At 41.3% G+C, this 23,761-nt stretch overlaps 1 protein-coding gene across 1 annotated transcript in view; it reads left to right on the top strand.

Annotated features, from left to right (window-relative positions):
• Positions 1–16,654: 16,654 nt before the first annotated feature.
• LEMD3 (LEM domain containing 3) overlaps positions 16,655–23,761 on the top strand; it is a 42,313-nt gene continuing 35,206 nt past the window's right edge. The window contains exon 1 of the mRNA XM_079303927.1: positions 16,655–18,261. Within this exon, the coding sequence (XP_079160053.1) occupies positions 16,755–18,261 (1,507 nt within the window). The 5' untranslated portion in view covers positions 16,655–16,754. The remainder of the gene's footprint in view (positions 18,262–23,761) is intronic.

The following is a 23,761-nucleotide window of genomic DNA, read 5'->3' as shown; positions in this document are numbered from 1 at the left end:
CTCCCTCGCTCTGCCGCGGGGCGGCCCCGGCGGGGCGGGCACGGGGAGGGCGGCGGGCGGCGCCGCGGGCGGCGGGGAGCGCGGCTCTCGCTCGGTCCTTCCCCCGCCGCGGAGGGCGGGCAGCGCTCCGTGCCCGGGGCTGCGGGCGGCCGAGAGAGCGGGGACCGTGACCCACCCCCGTTCTGTCACAGGGGACCCGTGACACGTCCCGCCCCCCTCCCCGCGCGGACACCCCGGGCGCCAAGGCGGCACCGCCACGGTCATAAATGGGTCCCTGAGATACTCGTGTCAGCGTGAAGAAACAAAGTTTGTGCGTAGCCGTGCCCCCGGCACAGGTGGGGTTTGAGTCAGAGGTGGGGGGAGCATCACTCAAAAGGCAGGTGGGTACAGTGAGCCCGTGGCTCCAGCGGGGAGCAGCGAAGCTGGACGGGTCAGGCTCTCAAGCGAGCCATCAGCTGGATGGCAGCACAGGGACAGGTTTCCCAGTACCAGGGAACGACGCAGAAAATGAAGCAACGTGCTAGAGGAAGAAAAAGCTTTAACCTGGCTTTTGTCCGAAGGTCTTGAGAACAGTGGAGACCGAAAAAACACTGAAATGTTGCCATTTACACGGAAGCTGGAACTGGCTCGATATAGAAACTTAGTAAAGCTTGAAAGGCTTTTCTGTTCAAAAAATTATTTAAACAGAATCACGCCTTCTAAAGGAATAAAAAAATATAGTTTCTAAATTTTCTGGATTCTTCCATTAGAAAAACTAAATCATTAAAAAAACCCCAACAAACAAACAAGTTTGAGTCAAACCCCCAAGTGTCTGTATGTAATGTTCTGGAAGGAGCTGGAGGATATTTTCTCCCTGTGATTACTGTTTTAGATGCTGCTGGTGCGCCATCTCATCCTGTTAGTGTGACTGCTAAAGTTACATCAGTGCTATCTGCCAAGACTGGAATTCTTTATGTCATGGACAACAGCATGAAGTCGACCTTTCTTTTCCAGATAGATGTAATTGAGTGGCGTTCCCTAGTAACTTGCCCTGATGAAAAATCTTAGGCTCCAAAATCTGGAGTCAGTGTATGTGCTCTAACAGAAATGCCTCAGGTGATTATTTGCTATTTTTTGGTTATTCAGTAGCATGACAAGCAGGTCAAGGGAGGTGATTCTCCCCTTCTACTCTGCTCTTGTGAGAGCCCACTGGAACACTGCATCCAGTTGGGAGGTCCCCAACAAAGGAAGGATGTAGACCTGCTGGATGAAGTCTAGAGCAGGGCCATGAAGATGATAAGATGACTGGAGCACCTTTCTTATGAAGACAGGCTGAGAGTGTTGGGGTTGTTCATCCTGGTCAAGGCTCCAGAGAGACCTCAGAGCATCTTTCCAGTACCTACAGGGAGTCTAGAAAAGAGTTGGAGAAGGAATTTCTACAGAGAGCTGTAGTGATGTGACATAGCGGAATGGCTTCAGTCTCAAATTGGGCTCAAAATGGCTTCAAAATCGAAGTGGTAAGTTTGGATCAGAAAGAAATTCTTTACTGTGAGGGTGTGGAGGCAGTGGTACAGGTTACCCAGAGAAGTTGTGGATACTCCATTCCTGGAAGTGTTAGACACCAGGATGGATGGATGGAGCTTTGCACAATCTAATCAGGTGAGTCGAAACTGGAGATGACAATTCACGCTTCCTTCCAGCCCAAACCACTCAGGTTCTGCGATTCTACAGTGCTCGCATTTTGTGTAGAATGCTTTCTTTCCCTCGCTCTCTCCGCTGTGCTCCCCGCGGCTGGAAGGAGCGCTGCGGGCGGTGTCCGGCCCGGGATGTCCCGCTGCCGCCGCTGGATGCTCCCGGCCGCCGTTTCCCTGCGGACCGGGCACTGCCGGGCCGGGGCCGCCCTCTGCCGGCCGCCGCTTTCAGACCCGATTGAATCTCAGCTTGAGAGCACACGAAAGATTTTAACTACAAAAGGGAAATATAGAGGGGGGAAACAACATCTGAAACAAAACTTTTAGCAAGAGGTTAAAACGGCTCCTTAAGATAGGTAAAAATATTTTATATGCTAATGCAATGATTTATCACGTAAAGGGGTTTTCTTAAGAAAAATTAAGATAATTTAAATAATAACACTGAAACATAATTTCCAAAACTGTGATGGTACAATTTAAACACTCCTGAGCAAAAAATGCAACAGCAATCAGCTTACTTTCTGCAGAAATTAGCTGGTACCTAGTGACTGAAGTACAGTGTGATGGGTATGTGTTTGTACCAGCAGACTATCCAAACCCAGAGACACCTCTGTAAGTGTTTTAACCATGTCTCTCCTCCAGCATCTGCCAAGGCTTAGGTGAGCCCCGTGTTAGTGCTGAGACTGGCCTGTAGTACTGCAGGGTCTGTTGTCCCCAATTTCTCTCTGCTGTACTATTGTAGCACAATGAGATTCACTGAGGGCAAGGTTTGCTAAACTGTGCTCATACTGCCTGCTTGCATTCGATGTGGGGATGTAGGTCCAAGCCTGGTATAGCTCTTCATCCCTTTTAAAAATGTCTCTCCTAAATTACATGACAGATTTCAGGGAAGAATAGTCTCTTTTTAAGTGAATTGAGAGCATTAGGGAGAGAGGATTGGAATACACTCAGGAAAGCAAATATTTTGTGGTTCTTTGTTTAATGAAATGGAAAACATATATGAAAACAGAACTGTGTTGTGAATGTAGCTTCAAGTTCCACCAACTTTCATAAGAATGCATGCATAGTGCATTTGTGGGCTGCTCTGACATTCATTGCAACTGACAGCATCCCTCTGATGACAGCCTTGGAATGAATAAATGAATGGATGGTTTGAATGATGACATATCCAGGGAAGGATATGGATGTCAGAGCCTGATGCCCTTTGATCATCAGCTATGAATAATATAAAAAGAGGGAGAAAAACTATAAATAATAACAGTACTGGGCACAAATATGGCTCGAGGCAATAATTTTTATTCCAAAGGTTATAGATGCAGCTTTACCTCAGGTGTACAGAAATAGCAAATACATATTTTATTGGTTTGTTTCTATGTGCTGAACATTGGCAGATAATAACTAACACCTGCACAATTTAAATAAACAAGAAGATGCCAAATTGCAGTAGGATTTTCGGAAGTGCTCAGGCTTCGCTGGGTTTATTCACTGAAGTGAATCATAAAATTCCTGCCAGTCTCTGCAGATACAAAGTTTATGCATTGGGAATAAGATCCCTTCAAATTCTTTCTGCTTAAGCCAAAACAACTGTCATTAAGAGCTGACAGGAGAAAACCCCATAGAACCAGTTTTATTAGAAAAATCAGTTTTTATTCAAAAAATCAGTTTTGCTGAAATTGGAAGAAATTTAAATTTCTGAAATTTTAAATGGAAAACTAAAGACTCAACCTTTAATTATTCTGAAAACAACATTCAAATTATTTATTTTAGAACATAGTCTTTATTGTAGTTTTAAAAGCTACGTCTAGGCAATACTGAAAGTTGTAACAACACACACTCTAGAGGCAGAAGTCTTCTATTTTATATCACTTATGATATGTTTCATTATCTCTTTCATTTCTTTTCCTACAGAAGTCCTGGGTCATCTGCTGGAGAACATGGAGTTAGTCTGGCTTTGAACCCGGCTGGGTACTGAAAGATACAATTATTTTTACAGCTATTGCCCCACTCTTTACTGAAGCTGAAAAGTGTAGCAACTGAAAGCTAGCAGAAATAAAAATTATCAAATTACTAGAGAACTTAGAGAGAGATGTCCTTGTCCTTGCTTCTGTCATATTCTTGAGTGGCAATAGGCAAGTTATTTCATTCATTTTCCCAGCTGGTCACCAATTTTGTTCTTCATTTCAGCATGCCTGACATCAGATCTTTGATCTTGTCAGTAGAATCCCAGAATCTGTTTATGTTATCCCAGAGGTTTTTAAAGTTTTTGAATAATTGAATTTTCAATGGTTTGGGTTTTTTTTTTTTATAAAACTTGTGTGACATTTCCCTGCTTCTAAAAAAAACAGATCTAACCTTTTAAACTTCACTAGTAAATCGAACTGCTTTAATTAAATTAATTTTATTGTAATTTCCAATACTTTAATAGACTGTAGGAAATCAGACCTCAATTATTTAATTTTTGAAAGGAACAGTGCACAATAACTCTTTTTATTAATTAATCTCCAAACTAATAGTTGATATTGTCCTGAAGGCATCAGTTCCTCACTCTCTCACATGGTGATTCTCTTTGTGCTGGTCACATGACTTCTAACTTTGCTTCAGGTTGCAAGTTCCATTTCTGAAACTGATTTTGTGTGACTGGGAGATGTGAATACCTGTTGCTAAACTATCTAGAGCAATTTTTAAGAAAGAAAAGTAGGTTTCTTTTGTTTATTGCTTTTCTATAAATAATTTCAATGCAAGCGTATTTTTAATTCTTTCTGTTCTCTTGAATCTTGATTGTTGAATTTTTCACTGAAAAATATATTTGCAATGCAAATTATTTGTCCTCAAAACACTGAAGAACATGCTAAACTAAATACTTACATTAGTATTAAAACAATTAATTGTACCTTTCCTATTTATATGATTCACAATTAGATTAAAAAATTTGGCCAAGTTTTCATTGAAGTATTTAATTGTGAAATAGTCTCAGAAATAATTAAAATTAAAACTTCATATTGAAATATGTTTATACAGAACTATTTCTAAAAGTTTCCTTTTATTGTTTGCCTTCATGGAACTTCTTTAGTATTTATAGTGAATGAAAAATCACTGCAGACTCAACAAGTTATTTTGTCCTGAGTTGTTTTGAGTAAGAATGTATCATTACCCAGAAAAGGCAGTCTTAGCTTGGGTCCAGCATCTGGCTGAGAGAAAGAAGATTTTAACAAAGTAAAAAATAAAATGGTAGGAGAGAAAAGTGGATGCAATAAAGTTTCTGACTTAGAAATTACAGAGAACATGAGTAACAGATCTAAGCAATTAGTGCTTCACAAATTTTTTTTACTGTCGTAGCAAACTCTTTTACCAAATTTACTTACCTGCAGCATCAGCTACAGTGGGTTTAATGTCTGTACATCTATTGGAGGAGATAATGGGCAGATTGTATAAATATTACTCACTGAAAAGGAATGAAATGTATGACAGCAGTATGATTTGTTGCTGAATGTGGCTCCCCACAAAGCCTTTGGTGCTTTTGTCATACACTGGAGATTAAAAGCTCAAATTCTGCGACTATGGGATCATGGAAGCTTCTTTGATAACTGATCAAGTGGTCTGTGACTTGCCTAGCAAGAAAACCTCAGGCACTTCCAGAATTAAGGTTAAAACTAAAGATATCATTACAATTTATCACTTAAATAACAACAAAAAAGCACCTCAACATCTTTTAGGAGCATTCTTGGAAAACCATAGTCAATGTTCAAAAAGACCATCAGAGAGACAGTTTCTCAGGAGCAGAAAGACAAAATGTATATTGTCCATTCTGTTGTAAGGAAGAAAAGACATGGGAGTGATTATACATGCCACAGCATGAAATAATGCTTCACATATGGTAAAGAATATGTGAATTGTAAAGTGGAAAAGAATCACTTTGAGCCATATTCTCCTCACTGGCGTCAAACTGCATGAGAGAACAAAGTAATCCAAAAATAATGTAATTCTTGAATCACTGCTATTCAACTATGTTCTCCCCCTGCCTTTGTACACTACCCAGAGCAGGTATGAGAAGTTATAAAATACTTTGAACTGTGCTAAAGATAGGGGTTCAAGCATTCCCTGTGATGGAACAGGCAAGAAAACAAAAGAGCAAGGATGGGCAGGGCACAGACCCTGCCTGATACTCAGTTCACAGTTTTGGTAGAACGTGTTCAGGCAAGAAGGATGCCATCCTAGCCTAAATAAGGCAGTGACAAAATTGCCATTGACCTAACAGGGCCAGAATTTCAGTCTCATTATGCATCCTAAAGTCTCCTGTCTTCCTGGGACAACTGTGCAGCTGCTGCTGAAGTGTCACCCTGGACTGCCAATGCCACTGTACCCCACAGCTCTTCTGACAGCATCTGGAGATATGATAGGACATTGAATGGATCATATTTGGAGTTAGACCACCTGTACCCCACATTTCATGTGTGTGTATTTCAGGTGATGTCTGAAATATGGCACCTATGGCACCGTGGGGATCCTGGGGAATCCAATCCAGCCCTTTTTTTCCTTTTTTTTTTTAATTTTATTCAAAGACACAGTCTATTGGCCATTTTTTTTTTTTTACAGCAAAAGTTATACAGTTAGTTTTCCCCTTGGAGCAAAACTCCTTGAATCCCTTAGTTTTGCTGCTTTCATTACAATGCAGCCAGAAAAACATGTGGGAAACCTGGAAGAAGTGCTTCCATTCAAAATCCATGTGCTAGCAGAAGGTAGGACATGGCAGTTCTGCTTACAAAGGAAACAGGCAAAGGTATAATGACATTTCCCAATACAAGGAAAACTGTGTAACATATCACCCTTTAGAAATAGGTGCAGTATATTGAGTGAAAAAGCTAAAAAAAGGAGAAATTTTACATACTGAGGTGATCTGAAACACCGGAAGACTACACCATGAAAATAAAGAACTTATAATTAGGGCCTTTTACATTCACTAATTGTGAAATACTCCTTCCACAGAAAATTATTTTCTACCACATAAGTTTTGATTTCTCTGTTTTCTGGTCATTCAAGTGGCACTTTTGGTTTTCTGTTAATGTTTATTACACTTGCTAAGCCTAATTTATTTACATATTAGAGAATAAAATCTTTTGCTGTCTTGGCATGGGGCAGACAGATTAAGAGGTAGGTTTCATGTGGCACTGGATACAGAGAATCAAAACATCTGGACTGAGGGCAGTCCTTTTTTTAATGACAGGTAAGGGAATTGAGGAACTGAATGCCAAGGGATATAATCCCCAGTGCTCAGGGAAGAAACCTAAGAGAAGAAATACAGTAACAGATGTAGAAGGATGGAGTGCTGGCAAAGTCAAAAACTATGAAAAGACCCACTCAGCAAGGGCATATGACATGTCTGACATTAAACACAATAATTACAAGCCTTTTTAATTGCAAACGTCTTTCATATTTATGTAATGACATGTTTGGAAATCATCTAATTAAAATAGGATATTCTGAGAAAATGAGAGTTCTGCATCTCTGCAGAAGGTTGGTGCTGCTTTTCATCTGAAATAGTTCATAGTTCATATAGAACTGAGTACTCCACAATGAGTACCAAACAGGCAAAGCATAGCAAGTATGCTAAAACAAACAAGTTCAATACAGAAAGCCATAGAAGGAAGAGATTCAGTGGAGGGACAGAGGGAGCAGCTGAATTTGCACATATCCTCAGCAATCCATTCATTATGTAAGTTACAGCACTACAGAATCACCAGTTGTCAAAAAGAGAAGAAATGATTTGAGATTATGGGAAAGCTGAAAGTAAAACATGAAATCTGAGAGCAACAGATGGATAATGACAGCGCTAAAATGTATATATTATCTACAAGATGTATTTAGAAAATTTTGCCTGGTGTAGGTTCTTCAGAAAATCCTAATGACAGCTGCAGATAGATTTAAAAGCATCCTGACTTCCACAGCTCACAGAATGAATGAGGGCTCTTGTACAGCCAACACAATGTCAAGATGAATGATGTAAAATGATATAAAAATTGCTGAACTGTGCATAGTAAAATGCTTCCTCAGGGAATGAACAAGGAGTAAGTAATAGGTTCTAAAGAATGGCTTCTGTAAATGATAATTTAAGTAAGAAATGGCCCAAAGAGTTAGTAAAAAAGCCATGGAAAGTAAATAAATGTTATTAAAGAAAGCTGAACTGAAATTACAAGGTAGTGATAAAAATAAATATCACAGCATTGTGCAAAATACACAGAAACAAAGCAGTTAATGTTTTCATAGAACAATACAGCTTCATATATATCTTTATATTCTTTCATATGATAAAAATAGGTCCAGACATATCTAGGAATGGATAGGATGTTGTCCTAGAGCTGAGGATAAAGGAACATGAAAAACATGCCTGGGTAAGAGCATTAAAAAAAACATGTTTTAAAACCTATTGGATATTGGATTTACTGAGATTGAACAACATTCTCAATGTCAAAGGGTTTAAAATATTTTATAAATAAAATAAAAATTAAATTTCTATATTATGTACATTCAGTTGCATACGTAAAATGTTGATTTAAGCATTAATATGAAGGTACCATTTTGGTCAATATAAGATATTGCAGTCTTCTTGATATGATTTATAACAAAAGGCAGATGGACACTAGGTTGCAAATGTGCATGTGTATGATTGAAAATGCTCATTCAAGTAAATAATAATAGCTATTGAAATCATAACTGGCAAAATTTCCCTACTATATTTTTCTAGATGGTTTTCCAACTAATTTCATTTAGATTTGGGAATAATTAACATTTCTAAAAGCTGGTCTTATGTACAACTCAATTTGGACACTTGGATGATAAGGAGAATACATTACAAAAGACTCCTTTGTAAACTTTGGTTTACCTGTCTTTCCCATTTTAGTTCTTGAACCTTTTGCAGGGTTAATTCAGTTTCCCTGAGTACCAACCACAAGGCAAGGCCTATACTCCTCTTGTTGTTTCTTAACTACTATATATTTTTCTTCTTTTGCTGTAAATAAGGGTGTTGACTTTCTAACCTTCCTTTTATGGTCTGACATATTTTCATTCATTTTTTAAATCTATGCCTGTTTCAAGACACATTTAAGGGTGTAATAAAACAGGAGCACCTTGTTTCTGTGTATGAGATATTTTAAAATTACTTAGTTACATACTGCTTTTTTCTCCAAACTGAGTACTGAATTGGCATTTCATTTTTTGCTTGGCTGATTCTGCTACACAGATAACTTCCTTTTAGCACATCTTCTGTTTGTTTATAGCACACAATAGAAGTCATCCAGCATTTAATTCTCCTTTTGCTATATAATTTTGCAGCTTTATTATCTCTACCAAAATACCATTCACATTAATCAAGACATCACTCTTCAAAAAATTCAGCAAGAGGGCAAACAGCCTGGGGAGTGCACTGGAATGAAATTCCTACTTCACCTTTCTATAACATTTTCAATCATCATTCTTGAAGTACTTCTACAAAGATGAATCATTATTTCAATTTGCCTATGGGAGAAACTGAGTCACCTGAAGAGGAAGTAATTTGCCACGCAGCAAGTCAGTGGCAGAGCCAAGGGCAAAGAACAAGGCTCTTCATTTCCTGCCTGGTGCCCTCATGATATTAACTCAGTTTACAGCTCTGCCACAGTCTTCTTTATGACCTTAGGTAAGACCTTTTGGGTCCTTTATTCTCCTAACACTGAACTGCATGCTTAATTTTAGTTTGTATTTTTAATGATCACAATTGGATGAAAACTTTCCACTAATACATCAGACATATTACAGGGATGCTTCATCCTTTCTCTCAGGTACTTTGAAAGGAAGAATTTTTTGTTCAGCATACTGAACAAAGATTAGGTAATGTTTTATTTTTCATGCTGTGTTTATTTTTGCCCAGAAAGTTTCCACAAAGACTAATTCTAACCAGGGGAAACCTGTAGATGATAGAAAATAGTGAGTGACAGGAGCCTCTGTTCTGTTGCACAAATGGTACAATACCTGTGTGTTATGGGCCCCCAGTTCTTCAGATTTGCAAATACTATTTTCCTTTTTCATAGACATCTGGAGAACAACTGTTTGCACTCCCGACGAACTCAGGGTGGGGATGAGAGAGGAATGCACTCCTCACCTACTGCTCCCTGCACAGTGTGTATGAATGAAAAAACACTTCTTCCCTTGCCCTACCCATTTGCACATAGAGCACCAAACATTTCCTCTTTCCTCTAGGTTTCCTTTTAAAAATACCTCTTCTCTGTCCTAAAAAGTCTCATGGGGTACAAAGCAGACATTTCAGTATTTGGCTTTTAATTTGTTCTATATTACTACTTTCACTGTTCCCTCTTCTTTCTTCTGTTCCCTTTAACTTTCTTACATCTTACTCTCCATGCTGTGTCTCTCCATTTCATTTCTATATGGGTTTTTTCCTTTTTTATGCTTCTTTTCCATGAGAAAAGGAGGTGTTCCACTCTAGGGCAACTCATCATAGAGGCATGGAGAGAACTGGTAGAAATCATTGCTCATGTCTGGCTGTGCAGGGAGAGCACTAGGGTTTTGCTGCTGTGAGTATTTCTCAGAAGTGATATTGGAGCTGTTCCAACAATTTACAGTAAAAGGACTGCAGTTCTAATGCAAGTTCAGCAAGGTGAAGGTCATCTTTTTTTGAGGTGCAATAACAAATGGTATCAGATGTGCCTCTGGTCTGAGAAATTAAACCTTTGTACAGCTTGCCACATGGTATGCTGTGGAGATAAAGGATCCAGCCTTCATGCAAAGTCTGACGTTGAAGAGGAGGGAGAGATTTCTGGCCTGTAAGGACCATAAAGAATTAAGCACAGAAGGAAACTGAATGCAATGATGACATTCATGAGTGTTAAGAAAACAAGAGTGTGGGGTGTGTTAGAGACTCCCATGATGTGTAATTCAGAAGATTCTGTTTTCAGACAGAATCAAGCTGCTTTTAGATGGAGATGCTTGTACAGGCCAAAAATTGGTTGTTGTTAATGTTCCCTAGATGTACTTGACTTTTACAGGAGAAAACATAGGTCTAGAAATGCAGCATGTACTTTGAGATAGAAATGGTAGTCTTAGGGTCAGTGGTACTTTTTTCCCATTGTCTGTGAGTAGTTCTTATGGAAGTTCTACCTTTGTGAGATATTTTCTATGTGAGTGGAGTTATCAACAGTGGAAATAACATAGCCTAAGGAAATCTTTAAATTTTACCAGGGCAACACCACAAAAGGATTGATCCAATACTCAATAAGAAGCTGAGAGTAGAAGAGATGGAGAGACATGTGGCAGTCTGTGGTGCTGAGATGTACAAGTGCTTTCTCTAGAAACAGAATTTTCTAAAGGCTGCTGGCTTCCTGCTTATGTACCTTGCTTGCACTTCAGGTGACAGGTAATGGAGGCAAGTGGGTATTCAAGGGGAGGGGAGTAACTTCTCTTGTGTTTGCACAGAGTCAAGTACAAAGGAACAAGGAAAATGGATCAGATTACCAAGTCCTAAAGAGGCATAGACAATACCAATAATTATTTGGAACACATTGAATTTAGTGCTTTGCAGCAGTCTAATGACATGGTGAAAACAGAGTGGTGGCCCTATTCTGACTTTTTGGATTTCGTTATTTTTGTCAACTCTATGAATTTCTATTCTGCTTAGTTATTGAACAAACTGAAATTAGAGTTTTGTGGCACAGGAAAATGCATTACACAATTCCTCTTGTACAAAAATGTAAAATGTAAGCTTAATATTTTTCTTTCTGCACACGATGGATCTTCTTTTAAGCATTATTAAATGAATCAAATAATCCTAAATTTTTAAGACATTAGCCTTGGATCAAAGTCAAGGATGTAATTATGCAGAGTGAGCTCTTTACAGCTCCATCTATGCTGCTCATCACTTTGTTGCCAAACACTATCAAGGTTTCAGGCTACATTGCCATGTTAAAGGTTATTTAGGTCATTGCAAAAAAAGATACCTCATCAGATGTAGTTAAAATGTCTACATCCTGTATGGTGTTAACAGGTATTTCCTTATGTGAGAAAGGTACAAGAATGTAGGGAATCAAGAATCTCCAGGTTTTCAGGGTTCTGTTAATTTCAAAAAGGCAGGATCCCTTCCCAGTGTTCTTCTGTGATTAAGTACGCAACGCCAGTTCTGTTCATTCCTTAGATCTTGGAAATACTTGCAAGGGACACTCAATCATAGGAAAGCAGATTCTCAAAAGCCAGAGTAGTGTACTGGTACAACTTTTGGCCATAACTGTGCTGGGAGGTCACTGTATTTGTAGAAGTACTTCTGTCAATTCCATATGGCAAATATGTGCTTTACCCAGTCAGAATTTCTGTACGTCAAGGGTAACTAAGCACAGCTTCATTTTTCCTTTTCAAATTTAAACAAAAGGCTCTACATGTAACTGTACAATGCTTTACAAAATGAAACAGAACTGGTTTGCCACCTCCCTAGAAGTGTGGGTTACAACATGCAGTAGTCTTTAGCAATAATTACTCTGAGACATAAAAGGGCAAGAAGATTTTAGAGACTAACAGGTGGGTGAGCATTTTGATACTGTCCCAGTAATGAGATTTTCCTATTTTCTCTGAATAGCTTCAGGATGATTCCCTTAATCATCCATCTGCCCCTCTGTAACTATATTTTTGCTTCCTGAAAAGAGGAGGCTGGAAGACAAAAACTGACTATCATAATAAACATCAGCTTTTAGTCACTATAACTTCTTTGTTTTATTCCTAAATCCCTTGTTGACATTGTTGGCATTTTCTTAAATTCTATTATTTCTTTGTCACAATTTGTTGTGAAATATCTTGTTTTCTGATAGCTGACATTCTTCTTTAAGTTCAGTTCCAGAGGAAGTGAACAGCTCAGGTTCAGGTTTTAAAATAAACATACGTATTCTGGTTCCTGAGAAGAGAACTGAATACAGAAAGTGAATTTAAGTGAAAAGCTCATATGTAAATAAACTTTGTCTTTTCAAAAACAAATACAGTTTTTCAGGTCAGTCTTTAGGATTTAGAGCTCTGCTTTGTGGATTATTTTTTTCAACTTACAGAATCAGCAGTAATGCCTCCAACAGTTTCATCAAAATGACCAATGCCCAGGAACACAGACATCACAAAGTGAACAGGAACTATATTACCTGACCAGGGATAACCACCCAATTGAGGATATGCTATGGATCAGTTCAAGTTATATAAACATTGATGTATTAACTGCAGGAGGGGATTCTGTTGCCTTTTTGAAGTCTCAGAGTCATGAACGAGGATGGTTCACTTTTAGCAACAAGAACTGCACAGTCACAGCAGGTGGTCACACACTTTGTGGGAGTGGAACTAGGGGACACTTAGGAAGGAACTGTAATGTGGCAGCACATGGCCTCTGCAGGAGGCACAGCACACTGTGTTCATGCTGCTGCAACATGTGAGTGGTCCAGCACCATGTGGGAAGTGTGGGCAAGAGATACTTTGCATGTGCCCACACCTTAGCCACAAAAAAGCAGCAATGCAAAGGCAAGAGACAGCATAAGCCTTTTGAACATTAATAGGATGTCCACAGGAAAGAAAAACACATACACAGGCTCACATGCTGATTGGCATGGTCAGTACATAAACAAATAGTATGTATTAGTACTGTAACACCACTTTTAACTTAAACAAAGATGGATGTGCTCTCATTAAACAACTCATATGGGAGTTGTAAGGAGCAGAAATAAGAAATTAAAAGAAGGATGTGCAAGTGAGTCTGTTCACTCGGAAATGTGGCAGCAACAGTAATATTTAAAATTAGTTTCTTTGGAAAAAAACCTATTCCATTTTAAAAGCAAAAGGTTATTTCATGTTCACTATGCAGTATTTGAAACAACTGGATAAACAAGAGTAAATAGGTTTAAAAATAGGGTAGTACAGTTTGTTTTCAGAGTGGAGTGATTTCTTCTGAGGCATACTTCCATAAGAGTAACTCCACCATTTCCTAGAGGTCTGTGATTGTGTTACTATCTCCACTTTTATTTAAAAAGACAGGAAAGGCACATTCCTACTTTTCACTAACATTCACATTCCTTACCATCACATTCCTAAGAGAATGTGATCTCAGCATAGCTTAAGGCTCAAAAATCAAAAGGTAAATAGAAATACACCAGAATTAACAATATTGGGAGTTTTACAAGAGGATAATATTTCATTTAGATGTGACTCATGATTTCTACGTGGTTCAGGTATGCAACAGTGATTTGTATAGGGAGTGGACTGCATTAATTGAATAGGAAGCTGCAGAGAGACTTGCTAACATTTGAAAGACAGCTGTCATTCACACATTCTAAGAACTTTAAAACAGTGGAAATACCACACAAATCTGGAATCTGGAAATAAAAATAAAAGAGGTGTAAGATACAATTTCAAGTACCACTCAAATGAGGTCAACAGAAGTATGGTTGCAAACTTCCAGAACAGCTTTTCACCCAATGGAAGAATTGGCAGTTTCTTTGGACCACCAGTCCTTTAAGGATGAGAGGCAAAATATAACCCAAATCATCTTATCCAAAAAACAACCACCATTTTTTCCTGATGAGTAAGTCTCCATACTCCCTGCAGTCAAAATTTACCTTTAGAAAAGTAACCAGTTTCAGTATTGGCTTAAAAATTGGCTATGTGGAGATTTTTGATAAAAATAAGGGATTGATACAAATGTATTCTATGCAAGAAATGTGATTTTGGATTGGTAATGGAAGTATCCTAACTTCAGTACAACCAGAAGACATATTTTTTAAACATTTCAAAATATTTTGGCACACAGATTTTTATATCATGACTTGGAATATTTAAGCTTCTCAGTCAGTTGTTCCATGCATCTACATGCTATAGTGTTGTAGGAGATTATTCAATTGTTAACAATACATAGTATTTACTCAACTCCTGCTGCTAAGTAAACATGTCCTTGCTGCAATAAACAGAGAGAAGATATGAATTGCATTAGTAGGATGACAGGATCCTCCCTTTCTTGCAGAACAGCATACCTTCTGCTAACAGAAGGAAGGTGTCCAAGCAGGTAATTGCCAGAATGGTACCTTAGCTGGGACTGACTGCTGTTAGTTTTGCCATTGTCACAGGCAGCTGGAGGCAGGCACTGAATGTGGCAGGGCATGTTCAAACAAGTTTCCCAACCGGCTGTTGGAAAATGGGGATTATTTCCCACTGATGAGGAGGAATGGAATGTCAGAAGCATTTCTCATGGCGTTTATGATATCAGCTGGCTAGTATAAATTGGGAAATAGGACATAACAGGTACATTTACATTACTGGTTTAATGTAAATTACTGGCTTAATGTGTGAGGGAGGTCCTGTTGAGTGTCATCATCATTACACCTGGAGTTCTGTGCTTTCCTCCAATGCACTATGCTGCTGTATGTGAAACACCTCCTGCCAGGGAAACAGGAGGCTGTGCACAGTGGTGCCACATAAAGCACAGCAGTCATACAGACCCCCTGCCACTCCTCTAGCTCAGTAGACTCGGCTTGATCTTCAACACAGCTGCCTCACAGCTACCTCCACTCCTTTTCTGCAAACATTGCTCAGTAACAAAATTAGCAACTTCAGTTTTGGCATTAGAGGGCACATCCACAAAATCCTCACTGCAGCAGACTGTGAGAGGGAACATACAGCCCTTCATGCAGTTGGATCTGGTCCCTGGACCACTTTTGCCCATGGTGGTGCAAGGCCAGTCAGAGCTAGGTCACAACTGGAACTCAGCCTCCAGCTGTGGTGTGCAGAAACTGAGCCCAAGGTTTTGTCCTTCAGGGTGGATACATAGAGACACGCAGGCCAGGAGATCTTGAAGCCTCCGTATGAGGTTCTGTGGCCAAAGAGCCCATCCAGAAGGATCAGCGCACACCACATGCTTTGAGAAATGCCAGGATGACATCTCTTTATATTGGCACAACCATTTGACAAGTACCTGTTTCTGTACACACTTTGACAATTTCAACTGCAATGCATATGAAGAACCATATTTTCCAAAAGAAAGAAGCAAAATACATCCAGGTAATTCCAAAATTGATCATTAAACACGCAAAATGACACAGAATTTATTAAGCTGGAAAAGACCCCAGACTATCAAGCCCAACCTATCACTGAATAATATCATGGTAACTAGAACACAGACTGGATATGGCACTTTACTTAAACACCTCCAGATATATCTCCACCACACCCATGGGCAGTCCATTACAATGTATAATCGCCCTTTCTGCGAAGAAATTCTTCCTCCTAATGTACCACCTAAACCTCCCCTGGAGCAGCTTAAGACAACATCCTCTGGTATGTATGAGGCTGCATTCCTCCTCACAGCCGAGATGTTCCGATGCTGCAGTTACAACAGGGAAAGGTTTGCTGCCACCAGGCACAGTGGTGGAAAGGAGCCTGCCACCTCGGGAAGGGCCCGCAGTACAGCCTCTTCCCATTTCTCCAGCCACCTTGGGGCTGAATCCGACACGCGGGCATGGCGTTAGTGGAGGCTCAGTGTTCAGTCTGGCGCCGCTCACCGCAGCGCATTCCCGATCGCCGCCCCGCAGCAGCCGCGGTGCTGTCTGCTCACAAGCGCGCCCGGCACAGCGCGGCCCTCCCGGCCCCGAAAGCCGCCGCGGCCTCCCCCGCCCCCGGACTCGGCGCCTCCCGCTGCCCACCCGCGCGGTGCGGGGGCCGCCCGTCCGGCCGTGCCCTCCCCGCTCCATCCGCCGCCCGCACGGCGCGACTCCCGCCCGGGATCCCCTCCGCGAGCCCGGCGGCGAACGGGGCGATCCCCGGCCCCATCTCTCGCCGCGGCGGCGGGAGCGGCGCCAGCCCCGCGCGACGGCCGTGACCGAGCGGGGGCGGCCGGGAAGGGCCGGCGGCGCCGGGCGGCCCCGCCCCGCTCATCCCCCGCTCCCCCGCCCGGCCGGCCGCGCTCCCGGCGGGCGGCGCCGCGGGGTGACGGGCGGGTCTCGGCCACAGCCGAGTGCGGCGCGTCAGTTCCGGCGGGGAGCGCGGCGCGGCGCGTGGGTCGGAAGCGCCGCGGCGGCGGCGGGGGAGCGGAAAATGGCGACGGCCGCGCAGCTCACGGACGAGGAGCTCTTCTCGGAGCTGAGACGCTTCGGCTTCTCCCCGGGGCCGGTCACCGAGAGCACCCGGCCCGTCTACTTGAAGAAGCTGAAGAAGCTGCGCGAGGATGAACGGGCCGGGGGCCGCGGCGGCGGCGCCAACAAGACCCGGAACAGCAACAACAATAACACGGGAGCCGGAGCGGCGCCGGGCGGAGGCGGCGGCCCCGGGCGGGCGGCCCCGGGGGCGCGGCTGGCCGGCGCCGAGCACCCCTTTCTCCCCGGGGCCGCCGCCGGAGCGGGCCGGGGCCGACCCGCACCCTCCGCCGGCGGCGGCAAAGTGCTGCTGGGCTTCAGCTCGGACGAGTCGGACGCGGAGAGCAGCCCCCGGAGCCAGGCCGGCGGCAGGAGGGAGCGCGCTGCGCCCCTCTTCCGCGGCCTCAGGCCCGCCGCCCCCCACGGCGCCTGCGGCGGGAGCAGCAGCTCCCCCCCGGAGGAGGCGGCCCGGCGGAAGCCCAGCGCCTGGTGGGGGGCGGCGGCCAGGAGACCGGCGGCGACTCAGGGGGTGAGGGAGCTCGGGGACGGCGAAGAGGAGGACGACGAAGAGGAGGAGAAGGAGAGCGAGCAGCAGCGGTGGAAGAATCGGACCGTTAACGGCAACCGGCTCCTCTACGGAGGCAGCAGGGACAAGTACTCGGACTCGGAGGAGGAGGAGGCGGCGGCGGGGGCCAAACAGCAGGGACCGAAGGAGGAGTCTGCAGTTCGCCGGCCCAGACGGAGCCTCAGCAAGTCGCCTGCTCCATTCATAACAAGCAAATGCGCTGCAGCCGGCGCTGGCGTGATGGAGACGGGCCAAGAAAGGGCTGGCGGAGGCTGCGGTGCTGGTGTGCTCGTAACGAATGACAGGGCGGCGGGGGCGGCTGCTGCCGGCAGTCTAGACAGGGGCAGAAATCAGGAGGAGGAGGAGGAGGAGGCGGCGGTGGGGGGAAGAGGAGGAGGATGTGAAAATCTGGACTCTAGTCCTCCCAGCCCCAGATACCGCATTGGCCTATCCAAGAAATCCCCATCAGTGTTGTTGCTGCCACCACCGCTCACGGACTTGGACAGCGGCAAAATCACTGACCCTCCAGGCACCATTAGGAAAGCGACCAATAATCATGTTCTCAGCGGTGCTCCTGGTAGCTGCAATGTTGAATCCAGGATCTATTCATCTACTAATAGCCTTCCTCCGGGTGGAACCACCTCCTCCCTTAGACTCAACCACTCCAATCATACGGGTTCAAATCATACCTACCTGAAAAACACCTACAAGAAGAATCTCTCTGAGCCCGAGGAGGAGCTTCTCCAACAGTTCAAAAGAGAGGAGGTATCCACCACTGGAGGCTTCAGTGCACATTACCTGTCCATGTTCCTCTTAACTGCTGCATGCTTGTTCTTTCTGATACTGGGATTCACATACCTGAGAATGAGAGGTTCTGGCGTAGCTGAGGATGTGGGAGCCAACAGTAAGTATTAGGTGAAGGGTAAGAGCAGTTTCTGCAACTGGATGTAACAACTGTTAATACGCCTTTACATTCCCAGACATCCCCTACTGAGCAGTTCTGGGTTCCACCTTACTATAATCTCCCTTTAGAGGATGGTGCACAGAGAAATTGTATTTCCTTTTGTATGTGCTTTGCAAGCTGGTATAATAAGCTTGCAAGATATTTGAGGATAAACTTAAATCCCAGCATCCACTGCTATAATCTGTTGATACTTTATTTTCTAGCAAGTCTTCTTCCCCATACAGTTCTATGGGTTGTGTTCCATTTAGCAGGAGTATGGTTGATAGAGAATTGATGAGGTAAGGCTTTATGTTAATCTCACAGGAGTAAGCGTGCACAATTAGATACCTGGGATTCCTGCAGGGCTAAGATTTGACTGTAGTTGTTTGGTAATAAAGCAGGTTGTTTTCATTCATGTATGCTGAGGCTTGGAAAGGAACCTGGGTTGAGATGTTACACACCATGACAAACTTTGTGCAGTGAATGCTTGAGCTATTGTGTATTGTTTTGTAATTAATAATTCCATCTAAATTTAGTTGAGAATAACGTTTATACATTAAATACGGCTGTGCTTTAGTATGAATTTCAGAGCATTCAATTTTTTTTAATACTGAATTATTTGGGTACTTCTTTAATATGTGGAAGTAATTTCTTGGAATAAATTTAAAAACAGCAATTTTCTATTAATGAAGAATACAAAAATGGGAAAAGTACCACCTAAGGGTGGTGATTTATCCTAATTCAGTTCTTGGCTGTTCTGAAATGGACAGTGGAGATTCTAACATCAGAAAGAAAAACCATGCCATTGCTGTCTTGATTTTTCATTGCTTCTGGTGAGAAATTACGCAAAAATCTGGTTTTTGGGATGTAAGGGCATTAGAAGGTTCTTGGCAACTTGCATTTTTCTTGAAATGATTGAGGGTGGTGTGTGAGGTGTATGCAAGTGTGTATGTTTTTTTGTATAGAAAGTAGAGGATTTATGTACTCATTTGTGGACATGTGCCTTGTAAGGAATGATCTGACTTATCTTGGGATCTGCTAGATGTCACAGGGCAGCAGTGCGGGCTGGCTTTATTTCTATTCCCTTTCAAACGTTGTTCATTACATTAGAGTAGCAGAATAATTTTTAATTCTGTTTTGCACTCTTTGGAGGGGAGGGAGCGAGTAAAACATTTGGTGTTGAGGAAGAACAGTAGCAGCAAGGACTTGGGGATTTGCAGTGGTTTCATTGCAATGGTCCACGTGGCTCTTTGGTACTGTTCAGTCTTGTTTTTTGGGCAGGCTGTGAACATATGCAGGTGGGCTATAATTAGACACAGTATAGTGTGACTGTTGGACTGCTCATACTCTGGTTAGCTTCTGGCCATAACTGCTAGAGACATGCCTACATTTTCTTATGTATGCTTAAGCTGTATTCTTGGACTATTATGTATTATATGCCTCTTTTAGTCTTGAAATATGATGATTTTAATGGAAGAAGATCTGTCAGCCTACTGGGGTAAACTGCCAAATTCAGTGGTTGAATTACAACTGGCTTGTCATCCTGTTTGATACAAGCTGAGTGCTTCAGCAATGCAAGTAGCAATAATTCTTGAAGTTTGGAGTGGATTTTTTTCTTGTATTGAAAGAAAATTTGTTTTTGAATGTGTGAACTTTCCTGTAGAGAATGTGGGATGACTGTGCTGAGTATATTGCTCTTAAAAAGTTAACCCAGCTGGAACTGTTAGACAGGAAAAATTGTCCTCTTCTTAAAGGACCTTGCTTAGTTTATGCTGCCCAGTCAGTGCTCTGGTAGCCCAATGTTGCTTGGTAGTTCAAATAAACTAATTCTTGGCCTGTTCTTACTTGCTGTCGTTTCAGTGGAACTCTTGAAAGTGGATTTCCTGAAGAATTGTTCTGGCAATGGCACTCATATTTCATCAGCCCCAGGCTTTACTGCAGCATAACAAATGGGAATAGGGGGAACAGTGTCCTTTGGCAGAAGCAAACAGAGGTTTTGTGGCTAGCTCCTTTGATAGGAAGAGGAGCAGGCCACTGCTTTTAAGTCACGTGGGAATGAGCAGGGAATTACTTTGCCCATATGTTTAGCATGTGCTTACTAAATTCTTCTCAAATCAGCATGTGGAACAAAAACACGGTGGGTCTGTAGAACAGGCAAGATCAGACAAGATAGGCTAACAAAGACTGATTTTTACTGAAAAGGGGGAGAGCCCTGTCTTCTATTTATGCTTCCTAAGCTTAAACATCATCCAAGTGAGTCCTTTGACTCTCATGCTTATATGGGTGTATTGTCTGGGGTTTTTTTATAGAAGCAGAAATGATTAATACCTTTTAATTAAAATATAATAGTATATCTCAAAACCAACATTTTCATATAAGTGATTGGATATTGTGATTTTTCTGTGTTTTAGGTGGTTGTAGGTAAGGTTCTGTTGTGTTAGAGTGATTTGATTGTGGAAAAAAATGCATTATTTAAGACTCCAATCTGTGTCATAAAAACTTTTAGGGTTCAGCAGAGTTGCAATATATGCATCTCTCTAATTATGCTTACTGTGATAAAGCAATAAAGGCACTTATGTATTTGGTTGCTTCTTATTTTAAGTTTGCAAGGAATTAAGCACAGTGAGCTTAATATTGTTTGCTTAATAGTTAATTTCCTAAAATTAAGTGCAGTCAAAAGAAGGTGATAGTATGTTTGTGGCATTGAAAAATATTTATCACAAAGTACACTCAATACCAACACTTAAATATTTGTCAGGCTGTAGTCTAAGAACAGAGGAGGTGTGTCTAATGAGAGGGAGGCCTAAAACCAGGTGTTGGAGTTGAATTTAGGCCAAGTGTAGTAATATAGATGAGAAGGGGTGAACAGAAAATTTCAGAAGAGATTTGTCACTTACACTATGCATAGTGTTCAAATGATTTCTTTTTCAGAGCTGTGAGATAGCTATGAAGTGGTTTAGTTTTTCCACATGTAGCATAAGATGTTCAAAGACAAATCAGACCTGGGCTAATTCTTCTGTATCTAAGCTATAAAGGTCACTTGAAGTAAGGTTTTTATGCATTTTGCTGTCTAAAATATAGATAAATGTCTGTGAGTTTTTTTGTAAACCCATTGAAATAAACTGCTCTTCAAGCTCATGTAAAAGATCAACTAATGCATGTAAGTGCACGTTGTACTTGCTATCTCTGACAGTTCTGCATTTGGAAAAGATCAGCTTGGGCTTGGTGCTGGTAACCTCATTCATTTTGTTCTGACTGTAAAGCATGTTTTGTTTGCACCTGCTTTCAAAATACCATGGGATTATATCAACTTCTTGCCAAACCAGCATAGTATTTTGTCTGGAAAATGGTAGACTTGAGTCTACTTCCTTCAAACCCTGAAGAGTTGTGTGTGTATCTCTTCCAACTTCTGTGGCTTTGTGATGTTACTCAGAGCATCTCAGGTGTCTGTTCCTGGAAGTTAATTCTAAAGATATTTTTCATGAAAAGTTGGTGACTGTAGCATCAGATCGTTGATGTTGCTTTCAGATCTGGTTCGCTTTCTTTCTGAAAAGTGTGAGTGCTAGTACAGTTGCTGTTGAAGTCTGTAATTTGAAATAGGTTGTGTGTAAATTGTATGTACTCCAGTACTTAGTCTGGGAAGCAGTTGATGTGACTAAAGGAAAAAAAAAAAACCAGAACAAAACCACCACAACAAAAAAACTGATCTTGTAAGATTCAGGTATATCTTGTTTAAAATCTTATTTTCTTATAAGAAGAGGCTTTTAAAAGTGGCATCTGTTGCTAGTAATTTTGGTCTTTCTATGATACTTGTTACAAAACAACTGCTAGGAGGATAATCCTTACTATATTTGCTACAACTTGTGTTTTTGAAATGTTAATTCAGGGAGACTTAGCAGTTATGTATATTGCAAGTCTAAGCTTATGCAAATCACAATTCTAAGAGTTTCATTCAATTCCATTGATGTTCCTTTGTTCTTGAGTGTAAATCTCTCAGGTGTTAAAACTTCTATGGAATTTTATGCAGGGAATTTAATTGCTAAGAAGTCAGACTTGCTGTATAAAAGACAAGGTAACTGTTGCACTCTCAGGCTTGCAAATAAGTTACTATTGAAGTGCTGTGGTAGTTCACAGATAACTGTTATAAATTTACTTGCCTTCTAAAATCACTTTCTAAGAAATGTCTGTATTCTTGACAGTGTTGGCTTTAATGGAAGAAAATTAGTAGTGGATAAGAAGTATTTATAGAGGAGGACATAATAAAGGGAGGGAGAAAAATTTGCATAATTCCTGTGTTGTGTGCCTGTTAACACTGCAAGGGATACCCTGGCTTGTGTTTGACAGTGTAACAAATTCTATTGAAATCCTAGCATATTGCTGTTTCACTTTCTGTATATTGCTTTAAATCCTACTTAGCAAGTATTTCTCAACTAGGTGATATAAAAAAAAACCACCTGGTATTTTTCTTAAAGATTAATCTCTGTTTTAGCAATCTCAATTCTATGATTTGATGAGTTTTGTATTAAGATCAGTAGATCAAACAAAAAGAATCCCTGGAGTGCCTTCATAAGTAAAGCCAAGCAGAATAGTTAGATTTCCTTAGAATTCTTGACAAGTTTAAACTCTCGTCTTCCTTATGGTATGCCAGAAATTATTCCTTAAAATGAGGAATAATTTGGCCTTTCATGTAGGAAAGTCTGAATTATTATTATTATTGTGACTTTCATGTAGGAAACTCTAAATAATTGCTATATAACACAAAATAGCTCAGCTGACAGCTTTAAGTCCTTCTTAAAGGATTATAAACAGTCTATATCTTTGTAATAGATCTTGAGTGTAAAGTATAAATATGAAAATTGCTCAACAAAAATTATGGAAGAATTCAGAATTCCTGTTTTTAAGAAGATAGTGGATGTTGTTACTTCGTTCAGAATATTTATAACTGCTTTCCATTCATGTGCTTGAATGTGCTGCTGTTTGCAGATGTGCAACAAAACCTTCCTTATGCCATTACTGTAGATTCTTATTATTATTCTCCAAGTTGCTGTTGGAGGCTATGCTTTATTTTGAAGTAAATAGTGGAAAATCTGCACTAGAATTGCTTGCCTGGGGAGCAGGAATGTTAAAGATTGTTAGGAGTTAGTCTATTTTCATTAGATATCAAAAAGTAATCAAAAGTTTGCATTGCATTCTACAGTGCATAGTTTTCTCTAAAGCAAATTCAGTTCCTGATGTGAGAAAACTAAAGGTGATCCAAAATCTGAAAGCAGATCTGGTTACAACTTTTCCATTTTGAAAAGCATTTGAGACTAGAAACATGTAGGAAAGCAGAAAGCAGACTTGTTTCATTTCTTAAGAACCTCTGTCAACTCTGAATCTGTTCAAGTGCAATGCTGATCCTTCTGCTTAGGACAGATGCATAGAATGATAATGAATGTGGTGGAAATATTTTAAAGAGCCC

The sequence above is a fragment of the Erithacus rubecula genome (assembly GCF_903797595.1).
Source record: "Erithacus rubecula genome assembly, chromosome: 4".
Classification (NCBI taxonomy): domain Eukaryota; kingdom Metazoa; phylum Chordata; class Aves; order Passeriformes; family Muscicapidae; genus Erithacus; species Erithacus rubecula.
This window is presented reverse-complemented; position numbering and strand designations above follow the sequence as displayed.